Raw genomic sequence first — 21,045 nt, 5'->3', positions numbered from 1 at the left:
CCACTGGAGGCGGGCTGCACGATGTTGGGGCGTGAGCGGAAGACGGTCTAACGGTGTGCGGGACCATAGCCCAGCTTCATGGAGGCGGTTGGGAATGGTCCTCGCCGATACCCCAGGAGCAACAGTCTCCCTAATTTGCTGGGAAGTGGCGGTGCGGTCCCCTACGGCACTGCGTAGGATCCTACGGTTTTGGCGTGCATCCGTGCGTCGCTGCGGTCCGGTCCCAGGTCGACGGGCACGTGCACCTTCCGCCGACCACTGGCGACAACATCGATGTACTGTGGAGACGTCACACCCCTCGTGTTGAGCATTTCGGCGGTACGTCCACCCGGCCTCCCGCATGCCCACTATACGACCTCTCTCAAAGGCCGTCAACTGCACATACGGTTCACGTCCACGCTGTCGCGGCATGCTACCAGTGTTAAAGACTGCGATGGAGCTCCATATGCCACGGCAAACTGGCTGACACTGACGGCGGCGGTGCACAAATGCTGCGCAGCTAGCGCCATTCGACGGCCAACACCGCGGTTCCTGGTGTGTCCGCTGCGCCGTGCGTGTGATCATTGCTTGTACAGCCCTCTCGCAGTGTCCGGGGCAAGTATGGTGGGTCTGACACACCGGTGTCAATGTGTTCTTTTTTAAATTTCCAGGAGTGTAATTTACGCTAAGGACAACACACACACGCCCACCTCCGACAGGGGGGGGGGGGGGGGGGCGGGGCGGGGCAAACACGCAGACCGTGGCAAGGCGTCGGAGACCGCACGGCCTACCCCGCGCGGCCGGCGAGCTCGTCGATTCTCACGTCAAAATCACCACTTTCGAATTTTTTGAATCACTCGAAACACTGTGTTTTCCGAAGAGCATGTTTATGTTTAACCGAAAGCTTCGACAAGCATTCGATGCGAGTCTGCAACAGTTTTCTTCAAATGATAACGGAAAACCAATGGTGTCCGCAAATCGTAGTACGTATGCACGGGTTTGAAACAGATAACGATGTATGGAACTTGGGTTACTGCGTAAATACATTCGTCGTCAGCCATTACATGCAGCAGATGGCGCTATAGACGTGGTCTCACGGGCCCTACTCTAACTGCTAGTACCATCTATAGGGAAATTCAGGTTTCATACTTCTATATCTGGTGATTTACAACGGGGACGAAAATGTGTGTCGAGTGATCATGACCGACTGTCATTGAAGTCACGACTCACGAAAAATGAGACAACATCTGCAGAAGTCACTACTGAACTCAATGTCGTACTCTCCAACCCTGTCAGTACTAAGACAACACGAAGGCGGCTCCATAAGCAGGGAATTCCAGTACGTACTGGAGTTCCAGCTCCATTAATCAGTGATTCAGATCCCTGTAACAGGAAAACGAGATGCCCAAGCCTTAAAACCTGGTTTATAAAGCAATGGAAGAATGTCATTTGGCCGGATGAGTCTTGTTTCACACGGTTTCCAACTTTTGGCCGAGTTTACGTCCCAAGGCTGAAACATAGCGCCGGGTCGGTAACGATTTGGGCAACAATCCCATGGGTCCAATGGCTTCTCTGCAAGCTCGCCTTACTGCTGCGGATTGGGTGACCATTTTGGCTGATGAGGACCATCCCATGGCACAATGTTTGTTCTGCAATGTTGATGCTGTGTTGCAAGCCGCCAAGACCTATGGTCACACAGCTCACATCGTCCCAGACTACTATTATGAGCACGAGGATGAACTGTCGCATCTGCCCTGGACACCATAGTCACTAGGTATCCTTTGCAGCCTTTGCTGCCTGCTTTGGAGAGAAGGATGCGTGACCGCTACCCAGCTCACTCAACGTAACCCGAAAGTACAAATATTTTGCAGGAAGAATGGAATAAGTTCCTTTGAAAACCGTACATGGCCTGTATTTATCCATTCCAAGAACTCTGGATTCTGTTTTGAATGCCAGCAGTTTTCCTCTAACGTACTAGGCAAGATAATAGGTTGTATTTTTGGTGTTTCCATATTTCTGTCCATCCTCTGTACAATGTGCACGACACCTACGCTGGGCAGTTACATCTACATCTACATCTACATGACTACTCTGCAATTCACATTTAAGTGCTTGGCAGAGGGTTCATCGAACCACAATCATACTATCTCTCTACTATTCCACTCCCGAACAGCGAGCGGGAAAAACGAACACCGAAACCTTTCTGTTCGAGCTCTGATTTCTCTTATTTTATTTTGATGATCATTCCTTCCTATGTAGGTTGGGCTCAACAAAATATTTTCGCATTCGGAAGAGAAAGTTGGTGACTGAAATTTCGTAAAAAGGTCTCGCCGCGACGAAAAACGTCTATGCTGTAATGACTTCCATCCCAACTCGTTTATCATATCTGCCACACTCTCTCCCCTATAACGTGATAATACAAAACGAGCTGCCCTTTTTTGCACCCTTTCGATGTCCTCCGTCAATCCCACCTGGTAAGGATCCCTCACCGCGCAGCAATATTCTATCAGAGGACGAACGAGTGTAGTGTAAGCTGTCTCTTTAGTGGACTTGTTGCATCTTCTAAGTGTCCTGCCAATGAAACGCAACCTTTGGCTCGCCTTCCCCACAATATTATCTATGTGGTCCTTCCAACTGAAGTTGTTCGTAATTTTAACACCCAGGTACTTAGTTGAATTGACAGCCTTGAGAATTGTACTATTTATCGAGTAATCGAATTCCAACGGATTTCTTTTGGAACTCATGTGGATCATCTCACACTTTTCGTTATTTAGCGTCAACTGCCACCTGACACACCATACAGCATCTTTTCTAAATCGCTTTGCAACTGATACTGGTCTTCGGATGACCTTACTAGACGGTAAATTACAGCATCATCTGCGAACAATCTAAGAGAACTGCTCAGATTGTCACCCAGGTCATTTATATAGATCAGGAACAGCAGAGGTCCCAGGACGCTTCCCTGGGGAACACCTGATAACACTTCAGTTTTACTCGATGATTTGCCGTATATTACTACGAACTGCGACCTTCCTGACAGGAAATCACAAATCCAGTCGCACAACTGAGACGATACCCCATAGTTCCGCAGCTTGATTAGAAGTCGCTTGTGAGGAACGGTGTCAAAAGCTTTCCGGAAATCTAGAAATATGGAATCAACTTGAGATCCCCTGTCGATAGCGGCCATTACTTCGTGCGAATAAAGAGCTAGATGCGTTGCACAAGAGCGATGTTTTCTGAAGCCATGCTGATTACGTGTCAATAGATCGTTCCCTTGGAGGTGATTCATAATGTTTGAATACAATATATGCTCCAAAACCCTACTGCAAACTGACGTCAATGATATAGGTCTGTAGTTAAATGAATTACTCCTACTACCCTTCTTGAACACTGGTGCGACCTGCGCAATTTTCCAGTCTGTAGGTACAGATCTATCGGTGAGCGAGCGGTTGTATATGAGTGCTAAGTAGGGAGCTATAGTATCAGCGTAATCTGAAAGGAACCTAATCGGTATACAATCTGGACCTGAAGACTTGCCCGTATCAAGCGATTTGAGTTGCTTTGCAACCCCCAAGGTATCTACTTCTAAGAAACTCGTGCTAGCAGATGTTCGTGTTTCAAATTCTGGAATATTCCATTCGTCTTCCCTGGTGAAGGAATTTCGAAAAACTGCGTTCAATAACTCCGCTTTAGCGGCACAGTCGTCGATAACAGTACCATCGGCACTGCGCAGCGAAGGTATTGACTGCGTCTTGCCGCTTGTGTACTTTACATACGACCAGAATTTCTTCGGATTTTCCACCAAATTTCGAGACAATGTTTCGTTGTGCAACCTATTAAAGGCATCTCGCATCGAAGTACGTGCCAAATTTCGCGCGTCTGTAAATTTTAGCCAATCTTCGGGATTTCGCGTTCTTCTGAACTTCGCATGCTTTTTCCGTTGCCTCTGCAACAGCGTTCGGACCTTTTTTGTGTACCACGGGGGATCCGTTCCATCTCTTACCAATTTATGAGGTATGAATATCTCAATTGCTGTTGCTACTATATCTTTGAATTTGAGCCACATCTCGTCTACATTCGCATAGTCAGTTCGGAAGGAATGGAAATTGTCTTTTAGGAAGGCTTCTAGTGACACTTTATCCGCTTTTTTAAATAAAATTATTTTGCGTTTGTTTCTGATGGATTTGGAAGAAATGGTATTGAGCCTAGCTACAACGACCTTGTGATCACTAATTACTGTATCAGTCATGATGCTCTCTATCAGCTCTGAATTGTATGTGGCTAAGAGGTCAGGTGTGTTTTCGCAACCATTTACAATTCGCGTGGGTTCGTGGACTAACTGCTCGAAATAATTTTCGGAGAAAGCATTTAGGACAATCTCGGAAGACGTTTTCTGCCTACCACCGGTTTTGAACAAGTATTTTTGCCAACATACCGAGGGTATGTTGAAGTCCCCACCAACTATAACCGTATGAGTGGGGTATTTATTTGTTACGAGACTCAAATTTTCTCTGAACTGTTCCGTAACTGTATCATCGGAGTCTGGGGGTCGGTAGAAGGAGCCAATTATTAACTTAATTCGGCTGTTAAGTGTAACCTCCACCCATACCAATTCGCACGGAGTATCTACTTCGGCTTCACTACAAGATAAACCACTACTGACAGGCACAAACACTCCACCACCAATTGTGCCTAATCTGTCTTTCCTGAACACCGTCTGAGACTTCGTAAAAATTTCTGCAGAACTTATTTCAGGCTTTAGCCAGCTTTCTGTACCTATAACGATATCAGCTTCTATGCTTTCTATTAGCGCTTGAAGCTCAGGGACTTTTCCAGCGCAACTAGAACAATTTACAACTATAATTCCGACTGTTCCTTGATCCAAGCACGTCCTGTAATTGCCAAGCACCCTTTGACATTGCAGCCCATCCCGCACTTTCCCGAGGCCTTCTAACCTAAAAAACCGCCCAGTCCACGCCACACAGCCTCCGCTACCCGTGTAGCCGCCAGCTGAGTGTAGTGAACTCCTGACCTATTCAGCGGAACCCGAAACCCCACCACCCTATGGCGCAAGTCAAGGAATCTGCAGCCAATACGGTCGCAAAACCGTCTGAGCCTCTGATTCAGACCCTCTACCCGGCTCTGCACCAAAGGTCCGCAGTCGGTTCTGTCAATGATGTTGCAGATGGTGAGCTCTGCCTTCATCTCGTAAGCAAGACCAGCAGCCTTCACCAAATCAGATAGCCGCTGGAATCCAGGGAGAATTTCCTCAGATCCAAAGCGACACACGTCATTAGTGCCGACATGTGCCACCACCTGCAGCTGGCTGCACCCTGTGCTCTTTATGGCATCGGGAAGGACCCTTTCCACATCAGGAATGACTCCTCCCGGAATGCACATGGAGTGCACACTGGATTTCTTCCCCTCCTTAGCCGCCGTATCCCTAAGGGGCCCCATTACGCGCCTAACATTGGAGCTCCCAACTACCATTAAGCCCACCCTCTGCGATTGCCCGGACCTTGAAGGCTGAGAATGATCCTCAGAAACAGGGCAGGCAGCTGCATCTGGCTCAGCCAGAGACAGTGCCTGAAACCGGTTTGTCAGACGCACCGGGGAGGCTTTCTGATCAGCCTCCGGAGACGCCTTTCGCTGCCTGCCACGCCTTGGAATGACCTCCCAATCAACCACAGGCGAGGGCTCAGCCCCACTGCGGGCAGCAACCGGGGCAACCACAGCGGCAGACCGATCTGGGGACAGACGGGACGAGGTTGACATCCCCGTGATACCCAAGTCCGGCTCCCCACAGTGGTGCCCATTGGCAACAGCCTCAAGCTGCGCGACCGAAGTCAGCGCCGATTGCAGCTGTGAGCAAAGGGATGCCAAGTCAGCCCTCATCCGAACACAGCAATCGCAGTCCCTGTCCATTCTAATCGATGTTGAGCAACAGTTACTGAAACACGAGTGCGTGCCTAGATAACGCAAACGAAACACGCAAAGAATGTATCAACTAACCTGTACAAATGCCTAACGACTGCGCTACAATCTGCTGAATTTACGATTACAGTAACTAAAACTCGAAATTGCACCTTCTATACGAAACTCTCACGCAATTTAAATAAGAATCTACCAAGTAAACACTAAAGCGCGATGCTACAACTGTCAAATACTATAATACGCCCGAAATATATGAATTAAACAATGCAAGTACCCAAAAACACGCAAAGAAATTAATTAAACTATCTAACAAATAAGTAAGCTAGGGTTATACGACTTGCTGCTGCAGCTGCTTATCCAACGGCGGCAGGGAGCACAAACTTGGCACTAAACTTTAATGGGTATAGCCCCATCTATATCTATTTGATTACTCTGCAGATCACAGTTATGTGTGCGCCACAACCCCTCTTTTGTTGTTACACTTTCTTTTACGATTCACGCCGTCAATATTGCTCAATATGTATCCAGTTATTGCGTCGTTTCGGGTACTGTCTCTACAAATCTGTAAATAACATCAAAGTAACGTAAAAATTCAGCGTGTTGATACACACTATTAGCCGACAAAAGTGAAAAATCATCGACCGAAATTTAAATCTACTGAAACATCTAAGTTTTGGTTGGCTAAGTCTTACTTTTATCGAACAAGAACATACTATTCCACTTAGAAAGACATTTTGCTTGTAATGAAAAACAAACCGACGTTTTTCGTTTACAATGGGTATTGGATGAAACATGTGATGAGCAGCATTTGTCTGTATGCCGGCAAATTTGAGGGGCTGTAGAGGGTGTCTTCGAGAACAAACTGAGGATCGCAGACCGATTCCGGGAACGCCATCCATCGGCGCTGTTGAGTGTCCAAATCACGTAGCGTAACGCCTGTCGCTAGGCCACCCACACTGCAGCAAAACTGAGTTGCAACGCTGACGGAGCGCATACAGAACTCCTCGTAAAGCCTGGTTTACACGATGAAACTGGTTGCGAACCCGAATTTTGAAACTGAACTGTTGGCCACTGCTTATGCGAGGCGTGCGGTTGCGCAATTCACCGGCGAAGCTGAACTGTATCAGCTTGTTCCAACTATTAGTCGTGCGTGGTTTGACGTTAGCTGTTCTGCCGGTAGCGTGTATATAATGTTAAATATGAAGCGAGGAACGGAGCAAATCGTTCGCTTCTTGGACATCTACTGCTTGCATCGGTGTTTGTGGGGTTTCAATGATGCAGTTTACAAGAGCAAGAAGCGACGTGTTGCTGCACTTGGGGCCGTGCTGGGTGACTTGGACATGGTTGGACAGACGAGCTCTGAGATGAAGAGCAAAAATCATACCACTAGAAAGTCACACACTAATGAATTACGAAAAACACATGCCAGTAAAATGCCTGGCCGTGGAACAGGCAACACCTACTGTAAAGACGGATACGAATCCACGCTTACCAGAAAACGCAATGTGAATTGCAATTTCAATTCTGGCGACAGTGCTTCACGCATTATGGTATCTTTCTTCCTTGTCGCACCATGAAAAGAAAAGTGAACTGTTCTGATGCAATTCTCAGAGGGCCGAAATAGCTTCTCGGATCTTCCACAATAATTTCTTGCAGCAAAATCTCTGAAAACTGAGCTGACGTCATTTTTAAGTCAATCACGAACTGAAAGCACATCTCTTATTTTGTGTACACGAGTATTAACTCTGTCACTACTTGTGCAGCAGCCAGAATTTACATTTCAGAGACGACTTTGATGCTCACAAAACGCCTAAACTGAAGAGTGCACTCGTGTCGCTGCATCCACAGCGCCCCACCTGGGAGTATTTACAGCTGGGGGGGGGGGGGGGGGGTTTAAATGTAATTTTCTGTGGAGTGGATATAAAATGGTTCAGTTATTTGTTTGTAATGAAACTAATTTATTTTCAGAAGGTCATTTCTGTTATCAGTATTTCGTACGACTGTAATACTGATTACTTAAGTTACCGATAATTACATCCCCCACCCCCCATACTATCTTTAACTGTGACGCAATGTGGCGGAGATTACAGCGTGCGAAACGAATGTATGAACATCTTCCTTACATAGTACACCCTCTGCACACAATACTAAGTACTTTGAACCACGCATATATGGCAGTAAAACACAAAATGAAATGAAATGATCGTATGGATTGGTTGGCTGGGAGGCCCCATGCGGGGAAGTTCCGCCGCCGTATTGCAAGTCCTTTTTCGTTGACGCCACCTCGGCAACTTGCGAGTCAATGATGATGAAATGATGAAGAACACACAACACCCAGTCATCACGCGGCAGAGAAAATCCCTGAACCCGTCGGGAATCGAATCTGGGACCCCGTGAGCGGGAAGCGAGAACGCTACCGCAAGACCACAAGCTGCGGACAGTAAATCACAGATATGTACTTCAGATATGCTTAAATATCCCATGACTATGTCTTCTTCGAGTTGTAGGTAGTTCCCACTCTGCACCAGAAATTAGTTCATTATTCACTTCGAAAGAATAAACGAAATAATTGACAGCACGGCAACAAATACCAGAGTTGTCCAGAACGTAATGCAACGTATTTTCTTTGTTCAACAATTCTTTACTGACATAATGAGAATTACACACACGAAAGAATGGTGTTTTATCTATACACCCCATGTTCCTAAGTAATCTCTATCCCGTTCTACCGCTTTCATCCAGCACGAAATAAGGGCGTGTATGCCCTGTCGATAGCAATCGCCGGCCGTTGTGGCCGAGCGGTTCTAGGCGCTTTTGTCCGGAATCGCGCTGCTGCCACGGTCGCAGGTACGGATCCTGCCTCGGGCATGGTTGTGTGTGATGTCCTTAGGTTAGTTAGGTTTAAGCAGTTCTAAGTCTAGGGGACTGATGACCTGGGATGTTAAGTGGTTCAAATGGCTCTGAGCAACATGAGACTTAACTTCTAAGGTCGTCAGTCCCCTAGACTTAGAACTACTTAAACCTAACTAACCTAAGGACATCACACACATCCATGCCACGGGCAGGAATCGAACCTGCGACCGGCAGATGTTAAGTCCCATAGTGCTTAAAGCCATGTGAACCATTTGATAGCACCCCTTGTCCTGGTGGCGGAGCCAGTGCTTCACTGTGGGAATCACCTCCTCATCGTCCTCAAAATGCCTTCCACGAATGCCATCTTTTAATGGCCCAAACTCGCGAATGACAACATCAGCTCGCTGCAGATGTGACAGCCGTGGATAGTCTCCTCGACCGCTGCAAATCGTGGAGCTCCGTCGAAGCGCTTGCTGATGACCTCACCCTCCGTGTCCAGCGACTAACTGTACTTCTGTCGATAGCAGATGCTCCATAGATTTTGCACAAGCGTTTGTGAATATTCCCCACAGTTTCTTTCTCTGCAGTGTGAAATTCAATGATGGCACGTTGCTTGTAACATACACAACCTACAGAACCCATTTTGAAACTGTCCTGCAGCTACGCTATCTCTCGGAAGTGACTGAAACTTGGCGACCTCACTCATGAGACTTCACGTAATACACATGTAACGTTTCGAATTCGTATCATTGTTTTCGGCTGAGAAAAAAAATGCGGTGCATTACTTTCTGGGCAACCCACGTACGTAATGGCTACTACGTTGCTGTAGGGCCTACACTGTATTATTTATTATTATTATTATTATTATTATTATTATTATTATTAGGAGCAGTGGTCAGATGCAAAGCATTGGTAGCTTGAATTCTTTCAATTTGCACCAGTTAACAATAAGGAGTCGACCGATCAAGTAATTTACAAAAAGTAGGTCTAAGCATAGTGCACACATTTTAATGTGGTTGATTTTAAATGCGGGCGCACTGTATGGTTGAAGCAAGTGACGCTAGGAAGACGAGTGGTGCAGGGGAAGCATATTTTACAAGTGTCTTCCCTCAATGCGAATAGTGAACTTTCCTTTCTGAGAAGTAATTGGAGATAGCACTCGCGATGCACTGAGAACTGCTTCAACATTCCACAAGAAAAAGTGGTTAAAAATAAGCAGCGCCAATTGCATCATTGACTCATTACCTCGTGGTTCACTGAAACACGTTACAAAAACTAAATATCAATCCTCTTTCGTTATTTTATAAATACAATTACTTTTCACTCTAAAGTTTACTTAGGTGCCAATGTTGTTGATGACGTGAGGGGAGGAGGTTGTAATACCTAGTATCTCATTGAACTTAGGATAACTGGTCTCGGAAAGGTTGGGAACGATTGGTCCACTGCAAAACAAGAAATCAGCTTCGCAACTTAATGTCGTCGTGTAAACTAGCCTTAATGGAGCCGCTAGTATGCGTTGGGGACGTTAGGACGTTAGATGGCGCCTGACGCGTCCACGCCCGTCACAGCAACACAGCGTTGACTGGTAGGCAGAGGGGTGTCAGCATCGCAACTCATTATCTGACACGTTTGCTGACGGAGGGGCAGGCGTTATCCTTTACTGTCTTTCGAACATGGTTTGCTATCCTCAGTTATCTTCTCAAGGCACGCTCTACAACTCCTCGATGTTGCACAGAAGTACTATTTCTGTCCTATATTTTATTTTATGCTGTTGACCAGTGTTGATCGCAAAGCTGTTTTCATAGTCTACTACAAAATACATCAAAGAATCTTTCAAAACACACACAGTCACATGACTACATAAAAATTACAAAATATACCAAAAATCAAAGAATGAGAAGAACCCATGTACACTCCTGGAAATGGAAAAAAGAACACATTGACACCGGTGTGTCAGACCCACCATACTTGCTCCGGACACTGCGAGAGGGCTGTACAAGCAATGATCACACGCACGGCACAGCGGACACACCAGGAACCGCGGTGTTGGCCGTCGAATGGCGCTAGCTGCGCAGCATTTGTGCACCGCCGCCGTCAGTGTCAGCCAGTTTGCCGTGGCATACGGAGCTCCATCGCAGTCTTTAACACTGGTAGCATGCCGCGACAGCGTGGACGTGAACCGTATGTGCAGTTGACGGACTTTGAGCGAGGGCGTATAGTGGGCATGCGGGAGGCCGGGTGGACGTACCGCCGAATTGCTCAACACGTGGGGCGTGAGGTCTCCACAGTACATCGATGTTGTCGCCAGTGGTCTGCGGAAGGTGCACGTGCCCGTCGACCTGGGACCGGACCGCAGCGACGCACGGATGCACGCCAAGACCGTAGGATCCTACGCAGTGCCGTAGGGGACCGCACCGCCACTTCCCAGCAAATTAGGGACACTGTTGCTCCTGGGGTATCGGCGAGGACCATTCGTAACCGTCTCCATGAAGCTGGGCTACGCTCCCGCACACCGTTAGGCCGTCTTCCGCTCACGCCCCAACATCGTGCAGCCCGCCTCCAGTGGTGTCGCGTCAAGCGTGAATGGAGGGACGAATGGAGACGTGTCGTCTTCAGCGATGAGAGTCGCTTCTGCCTTGGTGCCAATGATGGTCGTATGCGTGTTTGGTGCCGTGCAGGTGAGCGCTACAATCAGGACTGCACACGACCGAGGCACACAAGGCCAACACGCGGCATCATGGTGTGGGGAGCGATCTCCTACACTGGCCGTACACCTATGGTGATCGTCGAGGGGACACTGAATAGTGCACGGTACATCCAAACTGTCATCGAACTCATCATTCTACCATTCCTAGACCGGCAAGGGAACTTGCTGTTCCAACAGGACAATGCACGTCCACATGTATCCCGTGCCACCCAACGTGTTCTAGAGGGTGTAAGTCAACTACCCTGGCCAGCAAGATCTCCGGATCTGTCCCCCATTGAGCATGTTTGGGACTGGATGAAGCGTCGTTTCACGCAGTCTGCACGTCCAGCACGAACGCTGATCCAACTGAGGCGCCAGGTGGAACTCTACGATCGTCTCCATGGGAGAATAGAGCCTGCATTGCTGCGAAAGGTGGATATACACTGTACTAGTGCCGACATTGTGCATGCTCTGTTGCCTGTGTCTATGTGCCTGTGCTTCTGTCAGTGTGATCATGTGATGTATCTGACCCCAGGAATGTGTCAATAAAGTTTCCCCTTCCTGGGACAATGAATTCACGGTGTTCTTATTTCAATTTCCAATACCACATGATAAAAAGGTTACACACAGATACTTATGGCGGGACTTGTTTTCATTTCCCGCCCAGAAGTAAACATGCTGATGTTGTTGTCAAAGTGGACTCACCTGCGCTTGAATGAGTACATTAGAGTTCACAGAGTGTCCTGAGGCATGTGGGGGCTACCAGTTTCCAGTGTTTGGCCTTTAGTGTTTGCACACGTCCTGCTGTCTTTGCTACAGATCACTGTTTACTGATCTCGTGCTTATACCGGCACTAACTTGCGTTGCACTGTACAGGATGTTTCACAATTTCTGTTACATGATTCTGAGGGTCGTAGAGGGGACTTAGTATATGAGGTGTTAATAAGGAGCCCATGCCGGAATCGTATCGTTTGAGGATTTGATCAGTTTCAGATTTCTCTGTTCACGGTATGCACATAGGGCACTGTCGCCAGTTCCTTTTGTAATTATGACATATGATGCCCGCCTGCAACAGCGGCTGCGAGAAACGGGTCGTCCGCGGCTGGGAGGGGTTGACTGACCGTGGTGCTCCATGGACGCACCGCACTGTCGATTTCGAAAAGGGCGTCCTCCGTCACGTAGAATAGCACCCGACGACGAGTCCTCGAAACATTAGCCGTGTCGTGGCCTCCTGTAGAGCACACAGGCCACAACTCGACGTCTCCGTCGTATGCGTGCCGTGGGAAGATTTGAAACTGATCCGATCTTGAAACATCTAAACGGTAGATTTCCGTACATGAATTCCTTATTAAGACTTTATCTACCAAATCCCCTCTGCAACCGTTAGAAGCCTCTAACCGGAATTGTGAAGCACCCTGTACAGGGTCTGATGAACAAAGGATGCACACGTTGATTACTTTGATATCATGTAAGATTCGACAACGTATTAAGCCCGATCACACGTGCATTATTATAGTTTTTAATCAAGTCCGATCATAAGCGCATTACTACAGTTTTCAATCATTTTATCGTCTGATATTGTATATCATTTCGGTTCACCCTTAGAGTACTGGTATTTTTGTTTCTAATCTTGATGTTATCATGTGATTACGTTTGTGATTTAAAATTTGTTTGATATGTCCTCTAGGATAGCTTGAAAAAGGCCGTGTTATCGAAACAGGGCAGTGGCAGAAAATGAAACACAGGGTGTAACAAAAAGGTATGGCCAAGCTTTGAGAGTAAATTCCTTAGCAGTAGACGGAAGAAATGTGTTATATAGAGATGAATCCAGAAATGCTCTATTTCCATGTTAGAGCTCAACACACAAATCGTGGGAAACACACAGGAATAGAACGTATCAGCACGGTACGAAACACTTTTCTAAATGAAATGTTGAAAATGCTCTCCGTTAGCAAGGATACTTCCATCAATTTGCTGTCGCAATGGATCCCTGGCGCCCTGATGTATCCCTGGAAATCTGCGTATTGTTTCATTGCATTCCACAATACGGGCACGAAGACTCTGTACTTCTTGTACCGAGGTTCCATACACAAGAGGTTACAGATGCACTGGCAAATGAAAGTCCAATGGATTTCCGGAGAGCGTCGAGCTACCTAACCATCCGTCACGGCGGCGAACCTAAGAACTACAGCTTACTGTACATTGTAAATAAGGGAACGCAGGTGATATTTCGATCACTATATGTAAATTTAAGGGGGATCACTGCTGTCAGCTACAGCGGGACATTAAGCGGTATCAGCAGCGACGAGCGAAAATGTGTACCGGACCGGGATGCGAACCCGCCATCCGGGACACAGCGTTATCACAACTGCACGAACTAACTCGGCACGCCTCACTGCCTATCCACACTCCCACTGAGCGCCACAGGTCTGCAGTGGCTGTCCATTATACTCCCGTTCGCTACTCAAGAGATTCCCACAGGAGGTCGTACGTATTTGTGCATTTGGTATATAACAAAACGTTTCATGTAACTGTGGCAAGTTTTTTATCTGTGTGTTTCGCTCGATGCATGTGATTACTGAAGAGAAAATGAGCTCTAACATGGAAATATAGTGTTTGCGAACCCGTATCCATACAACACATTTTATTCTTCTATGGGTGAAGAATGTTTCCTGAAAGGTTAGCCACACCTTTTTATTGTACCCTGCCTAGAACAGAGATACGAGAGGCGAGCCTCCTCGTTCTGTAGTGCTGATATGCCGACTGATTCAGTAGCAGGTGGACTTTCGCTGTGTGTTGTGTACTATCGCCAGCAGCAGCCGCCGCCTTTGCGCCTGCTGTTGAACTGTGTTAACAGCTCTGGCGGGACCTGTGTGCAGGGTGCGTGCACGAGGGCGTGGAGCACCCGAGCGGCTCCGAGTGGCGGGACGCCAAGGACCCGTGCACGGTGTTCCGCTGCGAGGCGGGCATTGTCACCGAGTCGCAGATCCGCTGCCACACGCCCTGCCGAGACCCGCTGCCGCCCGCCGCCGGCCAATGCTGCGCCACCTGTCCAGGTAAGCGGCCGCCGCCCCGACCAGCGCAGCCTAGCACAGTGTAACTGCGTCCTGTACAGGATAACCGCCGTCAAGTTTTAAGCCTCATCGCGAACGAATCGAGCTGCGATCATTATACATGGTGCCTCTTTACGAATCTACCCCCCCCCCCCCCCCAAACACACACACACACACACACACACACACACACACACACACACACACACACACACACACACACACACACATTCCGGTGCTTTCCTTTCCAACAGGGGATGACCTGACTGACACCTCGGTTTTAGAAGACCGCATTTTTGGCTGTTCCGTAAACACCATTCCCACGGTCTTCAGATTTATTCTTGGCACGGTACGTCTGACGACCTTTTCCAGTTCATCCAACCTATCTGCATTCTACAGCTGCTACCATAGCTGAATTCCCATCACTAAACACTATTGGTCCTAAGTAAAGCAATCGACTTTTTCAAGTTATATCCCTGCAACGGAACTGTTTCTTCCCGCTGTGCTCCTATATCTACATCTTCATAATTAAACTTTCCGTATTTAACACTTTATAACACTGAAACTAATTACCGTACGAGTGCCAAACTTGGTAGCATTAATATCAAGGACATTGGGAACAGAGATAATGCAGAGTCACTTCAATTGAAACGCTTTTAATGTGCTGCTACGGCACATAATACCATTACATACCAGTACAAAAGGGGCTCAATACGACGCCCATCAAAGTCCAGAAGTGCCTGAAAGCGCAGGATTGCATACTGGACAGCAGAACAAAGAATGTCCGAAGGTATGCTGGCTACCTCTCTTGATATACAGCGCTTCAGATCACCACACGTGTGAATGTTCATCCGGCGACCTGTCCTTCAGGTAGACCCACAACCAGAAATCACAGAGTGTCAGATAAGGCGATCATGCCATCCAAACATTTGGAAACTATCGACTGATAATTCTATCGTTTCCAAACGTTTTTCGGAGAAACACATGAGCTACACGAGCGATGTGCTGTGGGGCCTCGTCTTGCATGAAAACTGTTGAGCTGTATGCGTCTTTCTCCAGTAGGACGGGTATGACACCATTGAGAAGAATATCGCACTAACGCTGGACAGTCACACTGCACGTCTTTGGTCCTTGAGCCACCCTGTTCAGACTGGGCCAATGATGAAGGTAGCCGTGAGGCCACACCATACGGTGACACGTTCACCATACACAGGAACTTAGCGCACAGTAATTGGAGGTTAAGATCCCCATACTCGGCGATTCTGTGTGTTCACCTCACCCGTCACAGAAAAATGAGCTTCGTCTGTCCACAGGATGGTCCAGGGCCAGCCCTCGTCAATTTCAACTTTTGCGAGAAAGTACAGAGTGAATCAACACGTTGTTGTGCGTCCTATCGTGCAAGCTGCTGTACCACATGCATGTTATACGGATACCATTGAGAATGGTTCGAAGCAGCTTCCGCACAGTGGACCAGATGTCGTGACGCAACACGCGCACTTCCTGACGATAGGGAATTGAGCGTAGCTTGACTGCCTTAGTAACAGCGATTTCTTCAACCACATGGAGCGACGTCCAGTTGCCCAGCTGATTCGAACTTGTTCATCATGGCCTGTACTGCAGGTGGAGAAAGAGGACTCTCCCGTAATGCCCTGCTCCCTTTGTCCAAACTCCTGTTGACACGTGAACACGAGCACTGCGATTGGTCAGGTGTGTGGAACTATGAATGAATGACGATGACTGATCACGGCACCTGGTGTCCATAGTTGGAACTGGACGGTGGCGCTGTGACGCATGAAAATCATGCACCCCCGAACTCTGGATGTTAGTGCTACCGAGTTTGGTACTGGTACAGTAATTAATTTCCTTGTTATAACGTCTCAAATAGGGAAATATTAATTAATAACCACCCGGTAGATAATCCGCAAGCCACCGTACGATACTTGGCGGAGGGTACCCTGTACCACTACTTCACATTTGCCCCCCTCCCCCCCCCCCTCCCTCCTCTCCTGGTCCACTCGAAAATAGAGCGAGTTCAAAACGACTGTCTGTATGCCTTCTTATGAACCTTAATTTCTCGTATCTTATCTTCGTGGATCTTCCGCGTAATGTATGTTGGTGACATTTGAATCGTCCGGCAGTCAGCTTCAAATGCCGGTCCTCTAAATTTTCTCAATAGCGTTTCTCGAAAAGAACGCCGCCTTCCCTCCAGGGGTTCCCATTTGAGTTCTCGAAGCAGCTCCGTAGCACTTACGTGTTATTCGAACCTGCCAGTAACAAATCTAGCCGCCTACCTTGAATTGCTTCTAAGTCTTCCTGCAGTCCCACCTCCTCTTGTGCGCATGTACGTTTTCGTTCTGGCCTAGTGTCTAGCGGTGGCAAGAGAGCAAGAAGAATGATTGCTCAAATGCCTCTGTATGCGTTGTGATTTGTGTCTTTCACATTTATACATTCTGTCAAAAGAGATGGTGTTATAACGCTTCTTTGGTGTACGCCCGTAGTTATTTTTACGTCTGAAAATTTTCCTCCGTTGCGAACGATATGTTGTATTCTGTTTGCCAGAAATCTGTGGTCCTCCGTTTCGATGCCTTTGTGATCGCGGAGTGTCTGGCCAGATGGCTTTGAACCGTTTACTGAATTAACGTAAGTGCAAAAATCCTTCGGGTTTCCTGTGAGATTGGCAGACAGAATTTTACTTTCAAATTCGTTGAAACGTTTCACACAGAGCTTTTCTTCCTCTAAGTTTTGCTCCGTTCAGTTTTCGTTTGTCAAAGACATTCTAGCGACGGTTACATCTGCAGTGAAGTTCTCTTTGCTCTCGGAGTTTTGTAACACAACTAAATCATTTAGACTGCGCTGTCTGCAACTTTCTGGATTCGTGAACGGAGACACCAATTTGGCATAGCGAATACAGAGAAGTAGTTGGGTCGCCAAATAACGATGCCACCGCTTTAACCCTTGGAGTAGCTATGGTTTCTGCCGGAAACCACTACTTTATTAATTTTTTTAAAGTACCGAGGACCTTAGCATGAAACCATCGATGCTGTTGCAAGGAGAGTAGCAGTCACTTGTAGTGCTCAAAGTGGATATTGCGCTACGTGTTTGTTGGAGAATGTCGTCAGTGTGACGTTTTTCTAAAATTATTGAAACATAAATTTTAGTTTGTACTCCTGTTTTATAAGTGGTTTCGAAATGAAAACACCGTGGCAGTATATAGTTATGGTACAAAATTTATTAAATTTGAGGCTCATTCTTGCTTGTTATTTAGGATTCATGGAAGTTTCGAGATATGAGACTGAGTCTACGAAAAATGCAAATTTGCTTTCAGAGGCTCGCGGTCGTGGCCGAGAGGTTCTAGGCTCTTCAATCTGGAACCGCGCTGCTGCTACGGTCGCAGTTTAGAATCCTGCCTCGGGCACATGTGTGTGATGTCCTTATGTTAGTTAGGTTTAAGTAGTTTTAAGTCTAGGGGACTGATGACTTCAGATGTTAAGTCCCGTAGTACTCAGAGCCATTTGAACCATTTTTTGCTTTCAGAGAAATCACATGAAATGATGGGTGATTGAAAGTTGTATGTCCTAGTGGTTCCGAAGTCAAAACCACCTCCTTAAAACAAATAATTGTTTGCTTTTTGTCAATTTCTTCTCGTATCCGTAGTTTACTACGATAAAAAGGATGAATTATGTGAATATTTTAAAAATTATATTTCTTTTCATGTTGGTGGGACTGAAACAGTTACTGGAAACTGCCGTGTCTGTATAGACAGGAATCGGTCCCCACTCGTAGACTCCCACCGCGTCTGCTGAACATCGCAGAGCCGTGCGCTGTGGGGGGTGGCGGGCCCTGTGAAGGGCGGAAGGGCGCAATCACCTGCGGCGGAGCCGGGTGGCCGTCGTCGGCCAAATAACAGAGCTGGCGCGCCCGGCGTCTGTATTTGCTCTGCCGTCTAATAAGACATCAGCCGATGATAGATAGCGGCCTTAATGGCTGCCTGCGAGCCCAGCCGGGGTGGTCCACGCCGTGTTCGTGTGTGTGTGTATGTGTGTGTGTGTGTGTGTGTGTGTGTGTGTGTGTGTGTGTGTGTGTATATATATATTAATTACCCGCCGGCCAACCTTCCTCCCTTGCCAGGGTCCCAGCCCACTCGCCGCCGCAACCCCCGCCGACTATTTTTATCTGCGGCCTGTTACCTTTCGTCTCTCGACGTGTAACTCGCTACAAGGGCCCGCCGGTGAAAAACGAAAGCCAAATAATCACTTTGTTCCCGCGGCTCGGCCAGGTGTGCTCCCACACGAGACCGCGGGGCAGGGGGGCCAGGGGGGGGGGGGGAGGGGGAGGGGCTGGTGGCCTCTGCGGCCGTTGTTTGACTTGCCAGGCCGACCACACAGACGACCGGCTAATAACATTATTTTTCTCGGCAGGGCTAACCAAATCGCCGCGGGGCCACTCGTTAACCCCTGGTGCTTCAGGGGCACAGCCTCCCACGTGTGTGTGTTTCTGGAATGCGACGCGCCCGCCACACCTGTGGCGTTCCCGGCAGATTCCCTTGTTCCAGCCGACGTGGAATGATACTCTCACAATTTGAGGGACACGTCGTCGCGCAGCGTGTAGCAGCTGCCTGCTAGCCTCTCTTACTGGCGGCGAGGTTGCACACGATCAATTACAACGCACTTGGAGCCTTCCCTCCCCTCCCGAGAAGACCATTTTACGAATAGAATGGGAAGACCTTCTGATAACTCCGGCACTGTACATCTTGACAAACCACAGAACGAGTTGGAACAGAAGACATCTATTCGAAAAGACGGGGGTTTAGATCTGGGCACGACCGCTCTGAGGCCGGTCTCACGTAGTTTCCTTCAGTATGAACGCAGCAGACTCCTGTCGCCAGATTTGTCCAATGGAGTCACTACTTTTTCTCTAATGACCTCGATCTCAACGGGGTAGTTAGGTGCCAATCTATCTTCCTTTCTTTTTCAGCAGTAAGTGAATGAAGTTTGTCCACATTTCTTCCAGGCACTGTATTCAGCTCTTAGACTGCGATTCTAGACGACTGGCTAGGTAAAAATCAGCTGTTGCCTTAATCCCGTCACTGGACTCAGTACGTTTTCCAGGCTCAGATTTGTTTGGATATGGCAACCGGTGAAACTGAGTGTGTGTCAGATCTGGTGCACTTTCCAACAACTCTTAGTTCAGCTACTTCCGTTTTCTTTCTCCCGACGTGTGCTTGTGAGCAAATGAATTGTCTTTTTGAAATATACTTTTTCTCTTCTACAATCTAGTAAGAGTTTTCGGCAATTTTCTTCCTACAGTAAGTACAGAAGACCTGCATAGTGTCCGTCAGTTATTGTTTTACCCTTTGCCAATTTAATCAATAAGAAGAATACATCTTAAGCCCCATAAACGACTAGTCATCAATCCTTACCCAACTACGTCGCAAGGAAACACTGCCCCTTTCACAGCGCGGCTTTTTAATCAGAGGCGGCACAGTGCGGAGATACGTCCAGTAGGTGTTCATTTTTCAATAAATGCGTGAACACTACATGAAATACAGAAAAAATATTGCATTTTTTAAAATCACATTACAAAGCAAACTGCATAAAATCAAAAGTCATAAGACTGGCAGAATTTGAAATGAGATTCGTATGTTTAATGGTGGTTGTAAGTTCCTATGGCCTATGGAACCAAACTGCTGAGGTCATCGGTCCCTGGACTTACACGCTACTTAATCTAACTTAAAATAAGCTAAGGACAACAGACACACCCATGCCTGAGGGAGGACTACCTCCGACGGAGGGAGCCGTACGAACCTTGGCAAGACGCCTAAGACCGCACGGCTAACTCGGTAGGCCATATGTTTAACGTATACACAGTATTAGAACTCTGTGCCCGATAGTATGTGTATGATATAATCACAAAGCATTTGAAAGGGTCCCTTATTTATAAACAATAAAACTGGTTATCACTGGGAGATGCGATTATTCTCTTAACGTTTTAAACTTTTTCGCATTTAACTCTAGCATCAGTACCCCGCTTTCGGTTCAGTTTCAGTACCGCACAACATAAACATTGCGCAAATACTTTAAGCTACGAGCGCTATTCGGAAAGTAAGGAACCACAGTGAAAATCAAAACTGTTTTATTTGCTTAGACGTTTGTCGTAGCGTTGTTTTCACCTGTCGCTGAAGTTCTCAGAGCTACACAGTGCTGATATCCTCAAGAGACGAACGGCCGCATTAGAACTCAGCAGTCCGTCTCTCAACCGGTGAAAAGAAGAGTCTCCTTATAAGCCACCACGAAATTTAAATGATTTTCCGTTGACGATAAATTGGCGAAAACAAAGAATTTTATGACGGCACTGAAGTCCAGTTTACTCTATAGAAAGACGGCAGATCAGAGTTGAATGTCCTGTCGACACTTGGGTCATTGGCGACGAAGCACTGCTCTGGGTCTGGAGAACGAGATTGGAGGAAATCTGCCGTGTTCCTTTCAAAGAAATAACCTTCCTTGACCAATTTAAAGGCAGCAGGGGCAACTTAAATCTGAA

General features: G+C 47.4%; 1 protein-coding gene across 5 annotated transcripts in view; it reads left to right on the top strand.

The window, feature by feature from the left end:
* Nucleotides 1-21,045, top strand: part of LOC126335075 (BMP-binding endothelial regulator protein) — a 643,298-nt gene that overhangs the window by 567,177 nt on the left and 55,076 nt on the right. For all 5 annotated transcript variants that reach the window (XM_049997957.1, XM_049997959.1, XM_049997960.1 and 2 more), the window contains one exon: nucleotides 14,332-14,508. In XM_049997957.1, the coding sequence (XP_049853914.1) occupies nucleotides 14,332-14,508 (177 nt within the window). The remainder of the gene's footprint in view (nucleotides 1-14,331; nucleotides 14,509-21,045) is intronic.

This window comes from Schistocerca gregaria, chromosome 2 (assembly GCF_023897955.1).
Source record: "Schistocerca gregaria isolate iqSchGreg1 chromosome 2, iqSchGreg1.2, whole genome shotgun sequence".
Classification (NCBI taxonomy): Eukaryota; Metazoa; Arthropoda; class Insecta; order Orthoptera; family Acrididae; genus Schistocerca; species Schistocerca gregaria.
The sequence above is the reverse complement of the archived record's forward strand: the minus strand, read 5'-3'. Positions and strand labels throughout refer to the sequence as shown.